The sequence below is a fragment of the Dermacentor andersoni genome, chromosome 3 (genome assembly GCF_023375885.2).
Source record: "Dermacentor andersoni chromosome 3, qqDerAnde1_hic_scaffold, whole genome shotgun sequence".
NCBI lineage: Eukaryota > Metazoa > Arthropoda > Arachnida > Ixodida > Ixodidae > Dermacentor > Dermacentor andersoni.
This window is the reverse complement of record NC_092816.1, coordinates 60,658,366-60,680,245: the sequence shown is the minus strand read 5'-3', so window position 1 is coordinate 60,680,245 and position 21,880 is coordinate 60,658,366. Positions and strand designations below refer to the sequence as shown.

Sequence of the window (21,880 nt, the reverse complement as noted above, 5' to 3'; positions counted from 1 at the left end):
GTGTGACCTTGAGTTTCGGTTTCCCAAACGCTGGGTGGGGGACCAACTTTCGCTGTGTTTCTTCAGAGAAAGCGTAAGGACATAATTATTGCTCAAAAATTATCTCCCACAACTAATTAAGACGCTAACAATGTTCCTTCAGTTTTTAAGGTAGCGTTTTCACCTTAGTGCAATATCTTGATTCTGCCCCCGCAGAAACGTAGAAGAAAAAGAAGGCCAGGCGAAGAAAGCTCGTGGAAGTCGTTGCTCGAGCGTTCAAGAATTCGGCCTAAAGAATCCGGTCCAGAAGAGGGTCAGCCGAGAGAGGCAGCAGAGGTGAGCGACTTTCCTGCCAAACGTCCGCCAGTGGGACGCACAGTGTGAAGCTTCTAGCTAGCGATGTGCTTAAACGATCGAAATTTCTGATCCAGCGGCACTACGCGCTCAAGCTTTTTTCCGAATCACATTGCTTAGCGCGCGGAGGAATCGTATCCTGCGGGAGCAGTCGTGCGTTCGCGATGAACTCTAGCCACGGTTCCTCTCAAGTTTAGCGTTTCAGCGTTACGCAAGCAACTTACCGAACGCTCGAGGCGCATTCACACCGGGGGGGGGGCGGAGTGGATGGCTTCGAACGCGCAGCGTGATAAAGGCGTGCTTCGTATGGACTCGGTTTTTTCAGCTTTCCAGCGAATATCCTCACTGTCTACTTACGAATCTTTGTGTACGGGACCGTGAACCTCTCCAGACAACGTTAAAGGCCCCATGTTGCAAAACATCCGGTGTCGCCATCCGGATGCTCAGGCGCCGACCATCGTTTAGCTAAAAATCATTCTGAACCACAACCACGCAGTCCCTCTGCGTGGTACAGATGCATTACTGAACTAATTCAATTCCTCGATGTAAAATATGCCAGAAAAGTCGTAAACTACGACCTACAGGCAACCTACAGAGATGACAGCGTCGGATTGTAACTTGAATATACGAGAAAATTGTTATACAGAAGCTGAAACAAAAACCCTCTTTCCAGCGTTTCTACCATTCATAGAGCGGCGCCCCCGCTGGGTTCCTTGAAACATACTCATCTAGATGGCGCTTGCCTGGAAGGGGGAGAAAAAAAAAATTGGCAGTGGCTTAATTATCTCGGCTATGCCAGGATATACGTAGCGAAAGCTAAGGCATAGCATGGTTAGCTTTGGTTAATCTTGATTGCAAGTACAGGTTAGTTTGGTTGTCTAGCTATGTTGCGGCGTTTAGCCAGTCGTCCGGCGCGCTGTTCCGTCTGTTTCCTGGGCGATTCGTTTCCTCTTCATCTCGTTCCGATGTCGATTCCAGGCCTCCTCCTGCTTATCAGAATTGTCGCCGTCGATACTGCCGCCTCAACTGTAGTTGCCGCGCACTGGAGCTTTCCTTTTCAATCCTACGGCACGTTATCAGGCATGCGACGCAGCTGGCGACGCGAGCGGAGGGGAGCTCAACGACGAGGAACGCTTTGTGACGTCATACCAAACGGCGGTGCTGAGGGGCGCCGCTGCGCCGCGGCGGAATATCCGTGGCTCGGTGCTACTAGGGGCGCATGCGCAGTAGTGACTAGATCGCGAGAGAGAGAGATAAACATTCATGGAGAGGCGCGCGTTGTGACGTCATGTGCCTCCTCAGAGCACTGCCGCGGCGAAATCGCAAGTTCGCGGCCAGTGAAGCTTTCGCTTTAAAAGAGAGCTGCGGTTGCCAGGAAGCGTGACAAGTAGTCAGGGACCTTTGAATGCTATGGCGTTCCACTCTCAAATGCGAAGCTTAAGAGTCCTCCAAATTTTTGTTGCTCTTGGTCGACGGGTTAGGCCTAACTGCGCCTAGGCTTAGCTCGAGTATGGCCTCGCTGACTTGCGACTGCGACTAGGTTTCTTCAGCACGGACTCGACGAACGCCCCTATACCCTTCGTAGACCCACTTCAGCAATAAGATCGTCCCGTAGAATGAACCATGCCTTCTCGTTCGGATGAAATCACCGTGAAATTTCCGGGCGCCAACTCTATGCGGCGGGGAAGGCGCGCGGTTTCCGAGGTGCAGGCGAAGGGAGAATCCGCCGGCTCGGCACCCCTGATGACGGACAGTATGGAGCAAGACGACGTCGACGCATCAGACGATGACGCAACTACCGCAGATACACGATGCGAATACTCGAGGGTGAACTGCTATCGTAGCGGGTGGGTGGGCCCCACTTTTTCGAGTTCGTCAGGCCGCTTAACCAGATGTCTGCAGAAGAAATCCCCAAGTCAACCATTTACCACCTCATAGGACAAACTGCCCCTACAAGCGTTGCAACCGAACACTTGGCATTTGGCTACATAGCTAAAGCCAATGCTGTTAACGCTTTCCAATTGGAATAAAATGTCCTTCAAAACTTTGCCGGCACAACGAGAGCTCACACTAACCATGGGATCGCCAGCTAAAGCGCGTAGGATTCCTGTTGAAATATTCGACGCAAGCCAACCTGCTCAAGTCACTGGCAAGGGAGTCATGAATATTCGATCGGGTCACACCAAGGAATACATCACAAATCACCTTCGCGGCGAATCTGTAAACAGTTTAGGATTTCGAATCATGGGGAAGACATGGAACCTATTGGTAAACTTTGATTTGGCGCGTTCCCTTAGAGATATTATCTTAGAGATACTCATTGGACTATTAAATTGGCCTAGGACTCTTGCATGCTTCGTGCGTGCTTCCTTGCGTGCTTCCAAGCACTGACTTCAGGGGCTGCGGGCCTCGTCAAGCTGCCAAAAATCAGCTTTTTTACCCAGTCTTCCCATCTGTATGAGTGTACAAGGTGTATGAGTGAATCTCTCTAAGTGTGCAAGATGGCAAGTGAAAAAGAAATAAATCGAAAATTATCTAGAGCTAAAAGGACTTTCATGACATGTTCTTCGTGCTTGTCCTTCTCGTCCTAAGTATTCTTCGTGCTAGATAAGTATTTTTCAAATCGTACATTTATCTCTTATACTGAAATTATGCTCCCTTCATGTCTGCAGTTCCACCATCGCTGGTTGCAGTCACTCGCACCTTGATCCCAAAGCTATGGACCGGGCGTCCTTTCCTTCAAATTCCAGCGTGAGTACTGGGATCCCGCAAAGATCCTTTCTCGAACCAATACTATATTCTTTATATGGTAATGTCCTAAGAACAATAATGAAATCAAATACAGCCCTTTTGTTTGCCGGCGACACTTGCATTTTGCTTAAAGCCGACATCGTTTATGGTCTAGAAGATAACGGAAACGAAGAGGTAAAACGTCTGAAAATGGTTTTATTCGCCAAACTTGCAATTAACGTTAGGAAAACTAAATATGTTGTATTTAGGACATGTAGCAACTCCCTGGCACTTGAAGATTTACTGTTATTAATAAACGAAATCACATTGGATGAAGTTCATTTCAATATCGCGGCGTGTTATTTGATAACCTGCACTGGTGAAAGGATGCTATGCACTCTCACGAGCATGACATAACTTAGTATAAACATTGCATATTTTATATTTTGTGTTAATTCACTGTCGTCTAAGGTATCGTAATGAATCTTGTGGTGCGACGTACAAAATTTCTCTTGAACCCATTCGCCAGCTAGTTAAACGAGCTTAGTGAATAATTACTCACTCAAGATTTATGAACCTACTCTGGGTTTGTTAGTAGAATGTATTGCCCTATGATAGGATACATATAATAAAAATTTCCGCATATCTATAGCTTTCTTAAAAATAACCTGCCCTTACAACAATCTGTATTTTACTCACGCTCTCGTGCCATCAGAAACCAAACGTTCGCAACTTTTAATCTTCCTTCTGACAAGAATTCTTACAGTCACGGTCTCACTAAATTTATTTGGCTTAAAGTTTCGATTTAACTACTGGTACAAATAAGACAGGCGTAAAACTTTTCTTCAGTGCTTAAGTACTTATTGGTGCTAAATCAAGCACAGAAGTCTACAATATCTCCATTCCACACTGTACGGTCACAGAAGCGGAAGTTGCGGCGATCGTGCTGGCTGTTCAATACGGGGACGCGACAAACCGAGAATTACAAGTAGTAATAGACTCCCAAGCAGCGTGTCGGCTCCTTCTAGTAGGAAGAATACTTCAGAAATTAGCTAGATTCACGACTAATTCAATGGCTACAAATTCATCACTCAAACACCAGATTACGTGGGCCCCGGGGCACTCGGGGCATGAGGATAACGAGGTCGTGGACAGGCTAGCTCGAGGTCAAACAAACCGAGCGGCCACAATCCTCGATTCCTCTACTATCGTCCCTGTCCCAGCGGCTTACGGCGCGAGACTTCAATACTTGCGCAAACAACGACAGCTTTACCTCCCCGCCCCCAAACACACAAGGGGCTAAACGCACAGGAAGCACGGGACTGGAGATAGCTCTAGACCAACACTTTCCCCAACTTACACAAATACAGCATCTTCTCAGAACACTACAAAGACGCATGCCCCTGGTGTAACGAACAGCCCAGTGACTATCACGTCACGTGGGGTGTACGGGCCCCAAACCGCCAGACATGCAAACACAACAGCCGGAGGAGCAGTGGGAAGCCACCTTGTCTAGCCTAGACCTGGAGACCCAGCGCGGACTGGTAATCCAGGCGAGAGCAGCAACCAAGGCCACTGGGGTTTTGAAATGAAGACTACACTCACTGTACATTTTTTTTCTCCGTATTTTTTTCGCTCTTTCGTGAATAAGCGTTTTCTACTGCTACTACTACCACCGACCGCGCCCCACTGAGTATAACGCACCGCCCCCCCCCCTCCCCACACTTACCCTACCCCCGGCGGACTTTGTCCCCATCGCAAATGGCCTTCAAAGTACAGCGGGCCAAACGCGCGCGCGCAGGCGCACGGGCCGGGCCGCCCGGAGGAAAACGCGTCCCTCCACCCTACCCGCTTCCCTGAGCCTTGCAAGTGATGCAGACGGTGCGCTTCCCCTCTTTCATGCGCGAGGTTGAGCCGCGATCGCCGGCTCAGCCTCGTACGCTTTCTCTCACACATACTGCATACGGCGCGCGGCGACGATTTTATCGCCCTCGGTCTTTATACGGAACCTCACGGCGACGGCGACGGCAGAAATGCTCCTCCGCTCTTTCGGAACAGAGAAACGCTGGGCGAATGGGACATAAATAACGGTTACAGTTCCCAGGAGTCACAAGTTACAGTTCCTAAGAGTCAAACTAGTACCAGTTACCAGTTACAAGTACCTAGGAGTCACAATCACTAATAACCTCTATTGGAATCTGCACATTGATAACATTTACTCTTCAGGTTTCCACAAACTTTGTTACTTAAGACATAATCTTCGTAATTCTCCTCCTGAGGTCAAACTTCTTAGCTATTTCACATTCATACGCCCTAAGCTTGAATACTGCTATATTTTTAGGATCCCTATACTAAGCATAACATTAAAAACTTAGAAAGGATTCAGCGAAAAGCTGACAGGTTTATCTATTCTAAATTTAAATATACTGATTCTCCTTCTGAGCTCATGAAAGCTAACATCATTGAACTACTTGAATCGAGAAGCAAAACATGTCGTTTGAATTTTTTAAACTTACTTCTTAACGGTAAAATGGCTATTGATCAGGCACAGTTTCTTTCCCCTTTGGCCACAAGACCTACGCGACATTACCAAACACACTTTCTAACCCCTTACTTTGCAAGAACAGACATATATAAGTTCTCCTTTTTTCTGCGTTCTGTGTCCGACTGGAATAGCTTAAGAGAACCTAATGACGCACTATATGACTGTGATGTGTGGTGCGCGACGTGGTGCGGTGCTCGGGACGGTCGAGAGCAGACGACGCTGAGTGCACGCGCGCCGAGGTGGAAGAAGGAAAACAACGACGACGAAGAGCGTCCGGCACGAGAACGCGCGGCGCAGGAAAGACAACAAAAAGAAAAAAGCAACCAATCAAGAAAGACCACGGAGCGTCGGGCCGCCAATCCGAAAATGCCAAATCGGCCAGACCAAAAGAAAAAGCGTGGTGCGCTGGCAGAACGGGGGCGACACGCAAGAGGACACGCAGGGAGACGCCGGGGAGACGCCAGGAGAGTCCCAGGAAACGACGGCAAGAGGTCAACCACCGGAGCGGGCGTTGAAGACGGGCCGTCGGGTTCCGGACCCGAGCCCACCAGGACTTCACCCGACCGGGGCCTCCTGCCAACCTGTTCCTGTGCGTCGCCCGTCTACCTGAGCGTGCCGTCAGCTCCTCAACGCCGGTGAGCTTTTGCGCCAGTGGGCAGGACGAGAACAGTCGGGCTTCGGGCCCGAGTTCTACGCCAGCTGCCCGGCCAGAACGCCACCCCCGTCTGCCGTGCCACCTGCTGCCCGAGGCCGGCGTTCGAGCTTCCGCGCCGTGGGCGAGAGGGGAGCAGTCGGGCTACGGGCCCGAGCTCTCTGCCCGGCCAGAACGCCGCCGCCGTCCACTCCTGCCACCCAGCCGCCAGCGTTACCTCACCTCGCCAGAGCTGGCGCGCTCCCGGCGCCCAGTCGGTCAGCTTACGCCGCGACCTTTGGTGAGACCGGCGCCACTCCTTCTGCCAGCTTCTCACCGCGTTGCCGCGTCGAGACTGCGACGCGTCCCCGCCCTCGTGGCAAGCCCGGACTCGCGCCCTCGTTAAAGCCCTAAGTGTGTTCCTTACCGCAATGTCTTCTTGAATGTTTATTTTATGCATGCTTTCTATTTCTTTCTAATTGCTTTATGCCTATTTAGTTTGATATAAAAGTCTTTGTGTGTGTGTTCAAACCAACGGCTTTGTCCTCAATTGAGTTCTCGGAGGCTCCGCCTAAGAGAATCGTTAAAACATTGAGAACACGAACCTTTGGGCCCCATAAGTGGGTCATCACAATGACTAGATGATCATGTTCTTTTGTGTTCTTTCCTCCGGTGCTATTATGTTTCTTTTCTTGTTGTTGTTCTCTTTTTGTGCAATAGAAATATTCTGTAAATTGTATTGCCCGTCCTGCTTGGACCAGATCGGTCTGCAGTATGCAATAAACAAACAAAGAAACAAACAAATAAGTAAATAAATAAATAAATAAATAGCGCGCACGAATTAACTAAGCGCGTAACGTCATTTTGAAAAACTATTTCGGCTATATATCCCTGGAGGCACCCTACTCATTCAAAGGGGATTTTCGGGCTTCGAAAATTGTCGTTTATGGCCTCTTTACGATACAGTAGTGAAGACGAGCTACTTATCAGCATCAAAATGTTCGCTCCTATTTTCGTGCCTTGTACGATTAACAACTTTGCCTACTTTTTGATGCAGCTGACCTTCACCGTGTGTGCCAACCGCGCGCATGGTTGCCCCGCCGTTCTCCCGATGGACGCAGTCACGGACCATGAAACAGCATGTCCTTTCAGGTAAGAAAGTATTTCACGGCGCGGTCAGGTTGGCGGAAGCCCGTTCGCTTGTACAATTTCAACGTGTGTGTATGCTCTACTTCTGGCTTGCTAGGGGGCACAGATGAAAGCGACCTGCAACCTTAGGGGCTGTTTTAAGACCTGCAAAATGCCAAAATGATCCCGGAGCTCTCCAATAAACACCTTTGTTTAGAACTCATTGAGGTTGTTGTTCGTCTGTACGTCTATCCCAATTCGACTATACACGTGGCAAAACTGCCAGATAAAATAAACTAGCTTTATAAGTTTGCAGGCCACTTGCTGTGTCTTTGCAGGGATATGACAGAGTACTTCTGCAGCACACACACGATACCTCGAGACCTTAATTGCTGCTATCACTGTGGTTACTGTGCGACACGTACTATTAATTCTAAGTACACATAGAATTGGCTGATTAACCAGCTTTCATATGTTACTTCTACCGGAACGCTGGGAGTCAGAGGTAGCATGCGTGTGAAAATGCGCTTTTATCAAGCAACTGTATAAAATAAGCAAACGTGATGTTGTTTTGTACCATATAAACTGTGCTCGCGTCCGTCTTGCGTTCTTTTTCTTGAAAGGTCTTGTCGCCGTTGTGTACGTATGTTCCGTGGCTACACTTCGTAGTGCATCACCCACGCGACGGTGATACGCGCTGCTGTTCGTGATGTTATTCGCAAACGGCTATGTCTCCATTGACGTGTAGACCGGGGCGTAACACGCAACGCTGGGTGCGCTATTTCTTACGCCGATCCTGAAGGCGGCGAACGTGTGAGAAGGGTGGGTTCAGATGAGTTCGGCCGAACATATCTGGTGGCCACTCTTAGTTTTGAAAAACAAAAAATGATGGCACTGTTCTGCCTGAGTACCAGTAACAAATAAATGAGTGTTACTATCGCGAGAAAAAGATGTCGTCACGAAAGAAATGCAGAAGCGCCGTGTCCGTAAAAAGAGCTTTTTGCGGATTTCGTCGTAGAAGTTCACCTCATGGTTAGCTCGAATAGAAAAGGCACTATGTCCACGGGTCTAAGAATATTTAGCAAGAGAGCTTACGGGTAAATAACGTCGATTCTAAAGTATTACTACAAGGTATCACAGCTATCAATTTGTGAAAGATAAACAAAAAATGCAAGGAGTGAACATTGCACAACGTTGGCGAAAGATCAAATATTTTTACATTCGCTTATGAAGAGAGCACATTTTTCAACTTTGCCAGCCTGGAAACTCGCCGCAAGAAATTCATTGAAATTTGAAGTAAATACTTTCCTCTCGCTGGGTAAGAAATCCACAAGAAGCGTTCATGTTCTGGCATGTTAAAAAATGAACACGATTTTAAACACCTCTTCATAAAAATAACTAATCCTGGATTCTACCTTATAAATTTGTTAAATTAGGTGATTTGACATAGACTAACACAATCAGGAAAAAATATTAAGCATTCTTTTTAGTTGCTGGATAACAAACCGAGAAATGTGACAGAAAATGCTAGCACTGGAGCCTGAAATAAGGTCTGAGGGTGCTCGTTGTTGACATGTTACTTTCGTTTGCAATGCTAAAACGCTCCAAGATGGTTCGGAAAGTGCGGAGAGAAAAAAAAACAGGTAGTTTCAGTCTTACAAGAAATTGGCGGATCTCAAGCACTGTCGGATGTAAGGGAAGATTTGGGGGATGTTTACTTTGGTTGACCTGGCAGAAGTGTTAAACTCTATTTGAATTATGAGTTTGTATGGCAATCAATTAATTTGCAATTTTATGTATACATTGCATAAATACAGCCACGATCTTCACATTTCACTAAGTGGCGAATGCGTTCCTTTTCCATGCGACGATTCTTTTGAGTCTGAGTGTTCTCGACGCTGGCTCCACGCTTTGGAGCCGATCTGCTGGCACGTGTTTACGTGCTCCTTCTGCATACGTTGGCAGCGCGCTGTTGACACGCCAGCTCCATGCTCTCTCTTCAGCCTATGGACTATTGTAATGTTTAAACTATCACAGTCCAGCACGCGACCTCTACTACCTACTACCTGCATTTGCATTGCACAAGAAAGTAAGCACAGGACGTACTATATGCACACACTGTGAAACAGTACCGTGGCGCAAGCGAGCCTGACCACGAGGCGAGTGCGACCTTATGGTGTTGCAAGGAACCTAGCGGCGCGCGTCAGCAAGACCACAACATCCTGGAAAGTCAGGAGAAGGGGCAACGTCATCTTCCCCCCCTCTTGCTATAGTGTGGAAGACTTGGCTAATGAGGAACTCATTTGAGCGGCCGTGGAGACTGATTGCCTGCGAAAGAAGAGACCGCAAGAAGTGGACTGCGTAGGGCTTAGTGCTGTTAAGCGCGGAGAGTCAAGGTAATTGGCCTCCAGCATTTCCCAAAGTTAGCCTCTTCGTGACCATGAACGGAAGGGTGAATGCTTGAGAACATCGAATGAACCATGCTAGGGTGCTGCCAGCAAGCAGGCAGCAGACAAAACTTGTTTGTATACAGTAGATTTCTATTAGAAGTTTCCGCCGTGCAGGCAGCGGGAGTGGTTAGCAGCGGTTGAGGCGTCCAAGTTGAAGGGAGTCAGAAAGCAGTAAGGTTGAGCACTTCGAGACACATTTAACAATTATCAGCTTTCCTATTAGAGTTGTTTCTGATGAATAAGTCATCATCATCATCATCATGATCATCATCAGCCTGTTTGATGTCTACTGCAGGACGAAGGCCTCCCCCTGCGATCTCCAATTATCCTGTCCTGCGCCCGCCGATTCCAACTAGCACCTGCAAATTTTTAAATTTCGACGCAACAGCTAGTCTGATGCCGTCCTCTACTGCGCTTCTCTTCTCTTTCCATTCTATCATCCCTTTTATCACCCTAATGGTCCAACGGTTATCTAATCTGCGCATTACATGACCTGCTCATCGCAATTTTTTTCTCTTAATGTCAATTACAATATCGTCTATACCCGTTTGCTCTATGATCCAAACCGCTCTCTTTCTATCTGTTAAAGTTATGCCTGGTATTTTTCGTTCCATCGCTCTTTGCGTGCTCCTTAACTTGTTCTCAAGCTTCTTTGTCAGTCTCCAAATCTCTGTCCCATATGTCAGCACCAGTAAAATGCACGGATTGTATACCTTCCTTTTCAATGATAACGCTCAGCTGCCAATCAGGAGTTCACGGTGTCTGCCGTATGCGCCGCCGATCGAACCCATTTATATTCTTTTCTGAATTTCCTTCTCGTGATCAGTGTTCCCTGTGATTAGTTGACAAGGGTAAAAGTTCTTTTTCACAAACCCTAGAGGCTGAATTGCGATCTTGAACTTTTGTTCCCTTGCCCGGTTATTTATCATTATCTTTGTCTTCTGCATAATAATCTTCAATCTCGCCCGCAGTGTTGATGAACAGAACAATGTCATCGGCAAACCGAAGGTTGCTAAACTTCCCCGGTTTAATAGGCTGAATGCTTCTTCCAAGCGCGCAGTGAATAGCACTGGAGAGATTGTGTCTCTTTGTCTTACCCCTTTCTTTACAGGTATCTTCCTACCAGTGGCGTAGCCAGAAATTTCGTTCGGGGGAGGGGGGAGGGGGGCGCTCACGTTGCTGCTCGGCCTCCTCTTTAAGAGGAAGCTTTAGCTCAGGTGCCGCTATTTAAATACATGTAGAAGGAGAATTCGTTTTTCTCCGCAACCACTGCACCAAATTTGACGAGGTTTATTGCATTTAAAATAAAAACGCAAGTTGTAGTGACTTTTGGTTTCGAATGTTTCATTTAGGTGGTCAATTCTTTATAATTATTTAGAAGTCATTTGCCGATGCCCCTCCTGGCATACGCCCTAAAGTAAGTGTGATACCATACATGCACGGTATATCCCACAAATTGAAAAAGATTGCCCAAAGGGCGAATGTAAGAGTTGTTTTTTCTGCTCCCGGCAAGCTTTGCAGGCTGACTGATCCAAATGCCGTCCCTTCCGATAAGTGCAGAAAGCATCACCGAAAAAACTTTGTCGAGTGTGTACACCGGGTGGTGTACAACCTCCCGCTTTCATGTGGGAAGAAATATATCGGACAAACTGGGCGTTGCCTCAATGATCGGCTCCGCGAACACAGCAACAATGTAAAAAACGGCTCAGATGGTTTCTTGGTGATCCACTGTCGTGATCATGGGTACAAGCCTCTTGAGGATCAATGCACGATCGTTTCCCGTGGCAGAACGCAGCTCATCCGTGAGATATCTGAAGCGCAGATGATCGCGAAATTGGGTGATGCGTGTGTTAGCTACCCGTCTCTGGCTCTCACAGAAAAAGAATTAAGTTACTTGGACGCGGCATCACATGACACGTAGCCATGTTACATGACTTCGCACTTCATTTCCTTGTAAGCGCATGCGCGATCTACGTTGCCTGCCATGTATAACATGACGCAGTGGCACAATACACTTAGCTGAAAGTTTGCGCTTGGTGCGTCGTCTTCTTTCACGTCCGTGTCGTTTTTATGTAGTGCAATATCATTTAAGCAATGGATTACCAACTTGCCCGGAATGCTGCTCCCATGGCGTTATTGTCTACTTCAAAATAAGAAATCGCAGCACTTCCTCGCCCCGCCACCACCCCCTCCACTCAATGCATGGAGGAAACATGGTAGGAGTTTCATAGAAAACCGCCAAACATGCTAGTCAGAAAGGTCAACCTATATTCAATAATTTCCTAACAACCAATGCAACTATTCGATTACCGAGCGCGAATGTCTTGCTCTTGTCTGGGCTGTTTCAAAGTTCCGTCCATATTTATATGGCAAGCCCTTCTCAGTAATCCCAGGCCATCATGCTCTCTGTTGGCTTTCGTCGCTCAAGTATCCTACTGGCCGGCTCGATCGTTGGGCCCTCCGACTGCAAGAGTATGCCCACACAGTGACTTACAAATCGGGACGCCAACACCAGGACGCCGATTGCCTCTCTCGCTACCCAATTGAAGACGCGCCTTCTACGTCTGACACTGACGCCGACGCCTGTGTTCTCCGTGTTTTTCCACTACTCCATGTCGCCGACGAGCAGCGCCGCGACCCGTCCTTGCGTTTCATCATTGACCGCCTGGAATTGACACTTGCCGGCACCTTGGCTTATTAACACTTCAAGGTGGCGTACTCTACCGCCACATTCTTCACCCCGACGGCCCTGCATTACTCCTCGTGATCCCTAAACACCTTCGATCGGCCGTTCTCTACGAACTTCACGACCTCCCCACTGCCGGTCACCTGGGTGTGTCACGTACCTACGACCGGATCCGTCGACGCTTGTTTTAGCCAGGGCTAGCTAGCTCTGTTCGAAGATACGTAGCTGTGTGTGAGAAATGCCAGCGACGCAAAACACCATCGACGCTCCCTGCTGCGTACCTTCAACCACTCGACATTCTATGAGGAACCATTCTTTCGGGTTGGTTTGGATTTACTTGGCCCTTTTCCTCTTTCTACCTCTTGGCACAGGTGGATCGCTGTGGCCACGAATTAGGCCATGCTCTATAAGCCATCACCCGAGCGCTTCCGACAAGCTGCACCACAGATGTCGCCGAGTTTCTTCTACGCCACGTAATTTTATTACATGGAGCTCCACGACAACTTCTCACAGACCGTGGCCGGACATTCTTATCATCCAGACCATCCAGGTACTTGCTGGAGAATAAAATATGATTTGATTTGATTTGAATTGATCTGAAAAGTTAGCGCGGACATCCTGCAGTCCTGTACCACGGGGCACAAGCTATCCACGTCATACCATCCGCAAACAAATGGCCTCACGGAGCGTCTCAATCGCATTCTCACAGACGTTCGCGAAATATGTCTCTTCAGACCACCCTGACTGGGACCTCGCTCTACCCTTTGTCACATTTGCTTACAATTCCTCGCGCCAGGACGCTGCCGGTTATTCCCCATTTTCCCTACTGTTCGGCCGACAACCAGCACTGCCCCTCAACACCACCCTCCCTGTTCATGCGGCACGGACCAGTGAATATGCACTTGATGTTATCGCCCGCTGTGCCCACGCAAGGCAAGTTGCCCGGAAGCGCCTTCTGAAATCCCAAGAGAGTCAAAGGCGTTTGAACGACCGGCGACGCCGAGACGTATACTTCCCGCCTGGTTCTTTGGTGCTTCTATGGTCTCCGTCGCGTCAGGTCGGCTTGTCAGAAAAACTGTTGTCTCGTTACACAGGCCCATACCGAGTGCGTCGTGCCGTGACTCCTGACACATACAAGATCGCCCCTTACGCGCCATCTGCTTCTCAGTCCAGTGACATCGTGCACGTCACACGACTGAAGCAGTATAAGTCTCCCAGTGATGACATTTAGACGCTCCGGGACATCGCTTCTGTCGCAGGGGGATTATGCTACATGCGCGTGGCATTTGATTGTTTGAACGAGGCGCGTGGGTGCCATCACTCGAGAAAAGAGAAGGAAGAACGAACTGGGCTCGCGCGGCGAATCTAACCGCTCAGCGCTGCAACCGCGTTTGTAATTGTAACCTGTAAATAGTTGCTCGTCTTACTGACTCGTCCTTCGTGTAACAATATATCCTCTTGTCTCCAAATCTAACCTTCAGGAGTTATCTATATTTCTGAGAAAATTGTGGAGCAGGCGTTGAAGGTGTTCGAGAACTTCGCTGTAAAACTAGTTCGACTCTTGGTACCGCCTCATAGAGGTTGATGAATGTCATTTCTTTTATTTTCCTGTAGCCCGCTTCGATGCGTCCATCGGGGAAGCTGTGGATACCTCGGCAGAGTCATCGACATGGCGGGACATCTGGTGCGCGCTCACAGTTGCCCATATTACCATGTCGGAGGTAAGTCAGTATACCAAGAAAGGAAGTGCCAAGTGTATTCCAATGTAATAATCATACGTCATTACTTGCACTGAATGTCGCCGTAACATCGACATGAAAACTTGCCTTTGTAGTGTGCAGATAGCCGTAATAGCCGTATGGAACTACCGCGCACAGGGGCCAGTCAGAATACGGAAGCGTGACACATTCATTTTATCATTTACTCAGAAAGTAGAATATAAATTATGGGGTTTTACGTGCCAAAACCACTTTCTGATTATGAGGCACGCCGTAGCGGGGGACTCCGGAAATTTCGACCCCCTGGGGTTTTTAACGTGCACCTAAATCTAAGCACGCAGGCGTTTTCGCATTTCGCCCCCATCGAAATGCGGCCGCCGTGGCCGGGATTCGATCCCGCGACCTCGTGCTCAGCAGCCCAACACCATAGCCACTGAGCAACCCCGGCGGGTACTCGGAAAGTATTTAGTGACATTGTCACGGTTGTCGTGACGGTGAATAATACAGCTGCAAAACTCTGTATGACAAAACTAACTTCTTATTGGGCGCACTTGTGCCCACAAAAGCAAGTTACACTCAAAGCACAGTAATAGCGGCGAACACAGTCGGCAGTCATCGAATACTGATCTGCCGGTAGAGTGCGTCTGCTTCTATACACGAGTCATCGAAAGTTGCAGAGTCATCGGCGGTGCCCGCGTGTCTTCCAGAAAGTTCTGCACAATTCGCGTCGCACATGTAATCAGATTACACAAGCTTTGGTGACCACAGAACCATCGATAACATTCGAGAAACTTCCGATACATGCGGGCGTGTCCCGCGCTGAGCGATAGCATTTGTATGGCAGTGAAAAGCGCCCACTCGTAAAAGATAAACGAGTCCACGCGTCAGTATACTGCAGCAGTGACGTCGAAAGAAAAATTACTTTTAATGCCACGCACTGACTGAACATGTGGTAACGCGCAAAATACATGTGAGGAAATGTTTTGGCGTTCTGTGTTCTGCTGCTAGGACTCGCTAAGCTTTTGTTAGGACTCGCTAAGCATCAGGAGCACACTGATGCGTACCCCCTAAGCTCCAGCTTTGATACAGCCCAATTGTGATATGAACGCACTTGACTATATTTGTAGTGGAATACATATGACATCTTAGGTACAAAGGAAGGCACATCAGCGTAATGAGAATGAGTAAAGGCCGTACACTCACGCACGGCACATAAGAAAGGATGTAACAGCTCCTTAAACGAATCAATGTTGTTTTTCTTGGGTTTTGTTGCGGGCGGTATATTAGGGGAAAGCGTGGTGGTCATTGAAAGCTACTGCTTGAATAATAACAACGAACGGATAACAGATTTGATATCGATGCGTACATGCACTCTCCAACACGGCATCTCTCAGCTCCCATAACTTCAAGTATTGTTATGCTTTACAAAGGGACACATTTTAAGCTATTTTATTACAGTTTGCGGATCCATAGCATGCACAGGTTGTTTCACACTTATAGGAAAACTTGGAGCGCATTGCATCTCGATGCGGCAAGCGCTGGAATCGGTGGCCGGCAACAGCTCGCGCAGGCGCATACGCCTCGCGTGTGTATACTCTTGAACCGTGTCGTCTGCTACGGCGGCGCGCGCTCGCCGCATTGTCGGGAAGCGTGCTACTATCAGGGGCAGTGCGCGGATTTCATTGTTTCTGCGGGTACTGAGCTGACATTCCTTATTAAGTGTTGTGCGACGCCAAACTCCCAGCTTTCATTGGCCACATTGGGTTTCTACAAACTTCTTTGGACAGTACGCTTCTTTTTCCTTTCGAAAGGCAGGGGTACTGTGTGCGTTCACCTATATTTCTGCGCACATTCCTGCGTCACCTGGTTGCTTCGCAATGCAAGTTACGGTGACTGTCGATGCACACAGGTGGGGCACGGTCCAATTTGCTTGCGCTGCTGATTGTGGCTCGTTACCAGACCACCACGTGCGACGACTTAAGTGAGCTTCGCAGCGTATCTCGTGATGCAAATTTTATTTCTGCTCTTGTACGAGAAGGTGTACTGCTTTTCTTCTGCCAATAAAGTCGCACGTCCTGTTCACTTACTTGTGGTTTGTTTGTATGGGCGTCAGTAGAGGCTCTTTGGTCTCCTGGCAATTAGAACGCACCAGCTACGCGGCAGCCTAGGCAATAAGGCATGCCGCATAGGCAGCAGGGCGAGCACGGCGCGTACCAGCGCGCACGACCGGTGGAAAGCGGCCATATTGGATTTTGCTCTAAAAAAAAACCACTTCCGCTTCCTGGTTGAGCATCGCCATCTAGCGTCCGCCCCGCTAAGTTCATTGCGCTGCCGCTGCTTATTTTCGTACCACTGCCGAAGGTATGGTTTCCCTTCTCTAAATTCGTTCTTTATTCTATGGTCAGGCCGCTAAAGCAGTGAGTTCGTGCGCACGTAGCACCGAGCCCCTCTAGCCGGCCGTGCCGAGCCTCAGCTACTTATTATTGTTTACTACAGATGGCGGTAGTTGTCTGATCGGTATACGAGTCTGCCGTTTCCAGCGTGCCTGGCAGCAGCCGGTGAAGTACGATAAACGTCAGGCCGGGGACGTTAAGATCGCAATAGTTACACCCCGTACTTTGAACGTCCCCATAGAATAAAGAACCAGCTTTAGAGAAGGGGAACTGTACCTTCCACTGTGGTAGGAAGATAAGCACCGGACGCGCATGTAACTTATGTAGTTGGACGGCAGATGGCGCTGCTCAAACAGAAAATTGGTGGCGCAAGCCACCGCCCCGTTCCAAAGGGGACGCTCATAACATCCATCCATCCATCCATGTAAAACCCCTTAAACTTCGTAAAGTAGTGACACTCTCCTCCTCCGCCTTCACTGCTCCTCGTTTCTCCTATCTTTCACGCTCTCTACTCGACCGTGGCGCCGCCTACACTGCTCGAGCGTAGCAACGGCGCCAACATGCACTCCTCGCCACTCCGTAGACGCTTCTCGAGCAAAAATGGCGCTGATGCACGGCGCGAGGGTCCACGTGATCTTATTAGGCCAATAGCGACGCGGCGTCGGCCGTGGCCAGAGCGCGCGAGCAGGAGGCGGCATTCTTCAAAGCGTGGCACTACTTTACGAAGTTTAAGGGGTTTTAAGAAAATGGAAAAAATTTTTCTTTGTTTTTCTCCGGCCGCTTTTCTCCGGTAGCGTACGCTGGTACGCGCCGTGCTTTCCCTGACGGCTATGCGGCATACCTCATTTCCTTGGCTGCCGCGTAGCTGGTGTATTCTAATTGCCAGGCGACCAAAGAGCCTCTACTGACGCCCATACAAACAAACCACAATTGAGTGAGCAGAACGTGCGACTTTATTGCTAGAAGACAAGCAGTGTACATTCTCGTGCAAGAACAGAAATAAGATTTGTATGTCGAGACACGCTGGAATGATTGACGCGAGCTCGTAAAAGGCTCTGCCTCGTCGTCGCACATGGCGGTCTGGTAACGAGCGACAACGAGCAACGCTATCGGACTGGACATAGTGTCCCACCTGTTTCGTGCGACAGCTGCAGTTAAAGATGAGCAACGTGCATTGCGAAGCAATCGGGTGACGCAGGCATCTGCAGCCTCAGGCAACACAGCGACATGGACTACCCGCATTTTAGCGTTAACACCTTTCCAACCTGCACGTTTCGGTTCTTTCGGTGGGCCACTAACGTGTGGCTCGCACTTGCTACCCCACTTGGTCTCAATACGGACACATCGGCTTCGTCAGCATTACCTTCGGTAGCCACTTTTGCGGGCATTTCCACCCATGTGGCTATCAACTTCATACGCATCGGACCATGTAAGCACGTATGCTGGTCTCCGTTCATGTCTAATCACGGCCGTTGCTGGAATCATTGACGCGAGCTCGTAAACGGCTCACCTTCGTCGTCGCAGATGGCGGTAACGAGCGACAAACAGCGGCGCAAGCACATTGGACAGAGTGTCCCACCTGTTTCCAGCGGCAGTCGCCGTTAATGACGAGCAACTTGCATTGCGAAGCAATCGAGTGATGCAGGCATCTGCTGCCGCAGCCTCCACAGCGACATGGACTACCCGGCATTCCAGCGTCGATTCCTTTTCAACCTGCACGCTTGTTTTCTTTCGGCGGCCGTTAATGCGTGGCTCACATTTGGTGTCCGACTTGGTCTGAATATGGGCAAGCCGCTTTTGTGGGCATCACCTTCGGCAGCCATTTTTGCGGGCCTTTCCACCCATACGGCTATCAACTTCACACACTTCGAACCACATGAGCCCGAATGCTGTTCTCCGTTCCTGCCTAATCGCGGCAGGGAAAGGCCACTGGCATAATTTGCCCATGGCTGTAGCAAGAAAGGACGAACGGGGAACACGCATCACAGGACATGTAAATTGGAAGTTATATCGCTGTACAGATTGCAGGAACAAATGCTTACTTCGAGAGACTGCTTTCCAATGCAACTGACCAGGTCGTCACATCCGAGAAACATAACACGGCGACCGTAACCTAGTGAGATAACAGCGACATGAAACGGCAATCAATCACTGCATGAAGTTCAGACAATACATTTCGCATTGGCTGCCAACCATATGGCAACAGTGAGTATTCGCGTACACCTGTCGCTTACGGTACATTCAGCCGCCTACCTGCAGGCATAGTGCTAGCTTTCGGGGCGCTTGGTAGCGTGGTAACGAACGAACCCCAGCAGTGAAACGGATTGGACAGAGCGTCCCATCTGTGTGAACCGACAATTGCCGTGGAAGATGAGCAACTTCCATCGCGAAGCAATCGTGTGATGCAGGCATCTGCTGCCCCAACGAACACAGCGGCACGGACTATCAGGCATTTTAGCGTTAGCTCCTTTCCAACTGCACAACCATCGCTCGTGTTCGAGTACGTATTCAAGCACCCGACGGCCATCGAACGCATCGACATTCTTACAACAGCTCAAATAGCGAGCGCGAAAGGAAGCACGAACGCCTACAGAGACGGCCGTCAACTCGAACATGATGAGCGAGCATTGCGCCTGGCTGCCTAGGCGCAACTAGGAGATCAACAGTTGCGTACGGTTCACTCGCCACATCCGGACGGCTGCCGCTTTGCCGCCAAGTGCATGCGTCGTCTGCATAGGCGCTGTTTAATAGCTGCTAAGAACAGAATTATGCAATTACCAGCCTCTGCATCTTCGTCACGATTGCTTTGAGGAATGCGCGAAGCATTTATAATAAATTTATCACAAGTGAAATTTCGTTGCAGTTGGCCTTTAACATCCAAAATGCAATTTGAACTGCGCGCCACGGTGACATTTAGAGTGCGGAGTGTTGTAGGCGCGCCCTACGCCGCCGTCCACGGTGACATTTAGAGCGCGGAGCGTCGTAGGCGCGCCCTACGCCGCCGTAGCCTGCGCAGTAGGCGTAGTAGGAACGGGAGCACAGTGGAGGCCGTGTTTGATTGCCAATAACTCCGATTCTGCTGAACGCTTGGAAATACTTTTGGCAGCAAAGTATTTCTTAAGTATCCAATTTTCACTTCAGATGCATTTCCGCAGTTTGATATAAAGTGGTTGTGGGCTCCTTTAATACATATACATTTTATGCACTTTACAACGAATGGCGTACGCTATAGAGCCATGTCCGATATTTCCTGTGTCCGACCATCAATCATATCATACTTTTCTTTTTTGGTGGAGGAGGCGCTCTTGGCCAATTAGTGGTTCATGTGCCGCAAAACATTATGCATCATCATCATCGTTATAACATATGGGAACGCGTTTCAAATGCTTTTCAGCCTATATTACTTGTGTGAATCGAATGCAAAACGTTAAAAAAGAACGACTACACAATTTCAGCATAAAAGTGTGACCTTGAGTTTCGGTTTCACAAACGCTGGCGTGGGGACCAACTTTCGCTGTGTTTATTCAGAGAAAGCGTAAGGACATAATTATTGCTGAAAAATTATCTCCCACAACTAATTAAGGCGCTAACAATGTTCCTTCATTCATTTAGGCAGCGTTTTCACCTTAGCGCGATATCTTGATTCTGCCCCCGCTGACACGTGGAAGAAAAAGAAGGCCAGGCGAAGAAAGCTCGTGGAAGTCGTTGCTCGAGCGTTCAAGAATTCGGCCTCAAGAATCCGGTCCAGAAGAGGGTCAGCCGAGAGAGGCACCAGAGGTGAGCGACTTTCCTGCCAAACGTCCGCCAGTGGGACGCACAATGTGAAGCTTGTAGCTAGCTACGTGCTTAAACGATCGAAATTTCTGCTTCAGCGGCACTACGCGCTCAAGCTTTTTTTTTTTTTGCCGAATCACATTGCTTAGCGAGCGGAGGAATCGTATCCTGCAGGAGAAGTCGTGCGTTCGCGATGCACTCTAGCCATAGTTCCTCTCAAGTTTAGCGTTTCAGCGTTACGCAAGCAACTTACCGAACGCTCGAGGCGAATTCACACCTTGGGAGGGGGGGCGGGGTGGATGGCTTCGAACGCGCAGCGTGATAAAGGCGTGCTTCGTATGGACTCGGTTTTTTTCAGCTTTACAGCGAATATCCTCACTGTCTACTTACGAATCTTTGTGTACGGGACCGTGAACCTCTCCAGACAACGTTAAAGGCCCCATGTTGCAAAACATCCGGTGTCGCCATCCGGATGCTCAGGCGCCGACCATCGTTTAGCTAAAAATCATTCTGAACCACAACCACGCAGTCCCTCTGCGTGGTACAGATGCATTACTGAACTAGTTCAATTCCTCGATGTAAAATAAGCCAGAAAAATCGTAAACTACGACCTACAGGCAACCTACAGAGATGACAGCGTTGGATTGTAACTTGAATATACCAGAAAATTGTTATACAGAAGCTGAAACAAAAACCCTCTTTCCAGCGTTTCTACCATTCATAGAGCGGCGCCCCCGCTGGGTTCCTTGAAACATACTCATCTAGATGGCGCTTGCCTGGAAGGGGGAGAAAAAAAATTGGCAGTGGCTTAATTATCTCGGCTATGCCAGGATATACGTAGCGAAAGCTAAGGCATAACATGGTTAGCTTTGGTTAATCTTGATTGCAAGTACAGGTTAGTCTGGTTGTCTAGCTATGTTGCGGCGTTGAGCCAGTCGTCCGGCGCGCTGTTCCGTCTGTTTCCTGGGCGATTCGTTTCCTCTTCATCTCGTTCCGATGTCGATTCCAGGCCTCCTCCTGCTTATCAGAATTGTCGCCGTCGATACTGCCGCCTCAGCTGTAGTTGCCGCGCACTGGAGCTTTCCTTTTCAATCCTACGGCACGTTATCAGGCATGCGACGCAGCTGGCGAAGCGAGCGGAGGCGAGGGCAACGACGAGGAACGCTTTGTGACGTCATACCAAGCGGCGGTGCTGAGGGGCGCCGCGGCGCCGCGGCGGAATATCCGTGGCTCGGTGCTACTAGTGGCGCATGCGCAGTAGTGACTAGATTGCGAGAGAGAGAGATAAACATTCATGGAGAGGCGCGCGTTGTGACGTCATGTGCCTCCTCAGAGCACTGCCGCGGCGAAATCGCAAGTTCGCGGCCAGTGAAGCTTTCGCTTTAAAAGAGAGCTGCGGTTGCCAGGAAGCGTGACAAGTAGTCAGGGACCTTTGAATGCTATGGCGTTCCACTCTCAAATGCGAAGCTTAAGAGTCCTCCAAATTTTTGTT

General features: G+C 49.1%; 1 protein-coding gene across 1 annotated transcript in view; it reads left to right on the top strand.

Moving 5' to 3' along the window:
• Positions 1 to 251: 251 nt before the first annotated feature.
• LOC126543829 (uncharacterized) overlaps positions 252 to 21,880 on the top strand; it is a 37,975-nt gene continuing 16,346 nt past the window's right edge. Inside the window, exons 1-4 of the mRNA XM_055077278.1 lie at positions 252 to 315; positions 3,006 to 3,084; positions 7,297 to 7,391; positions 14,118 to 14,224. Of these exons, the coding sequence (XP_054933253.1) occupies positions 3,052 to 3,084; positions 7,297 to 7,391; positions 14,118 to 14,224 (235 nt within the window). The 5' untranslated portion in view covers positions 252 to 315; positions 3,006 to 3,051. The remainder of the gene's footprint in view (positions 316 to 3,005; positions 3,085 to 7,296; positions 7,392 to 14,117; positions 14,225 to 21,880) is intronic.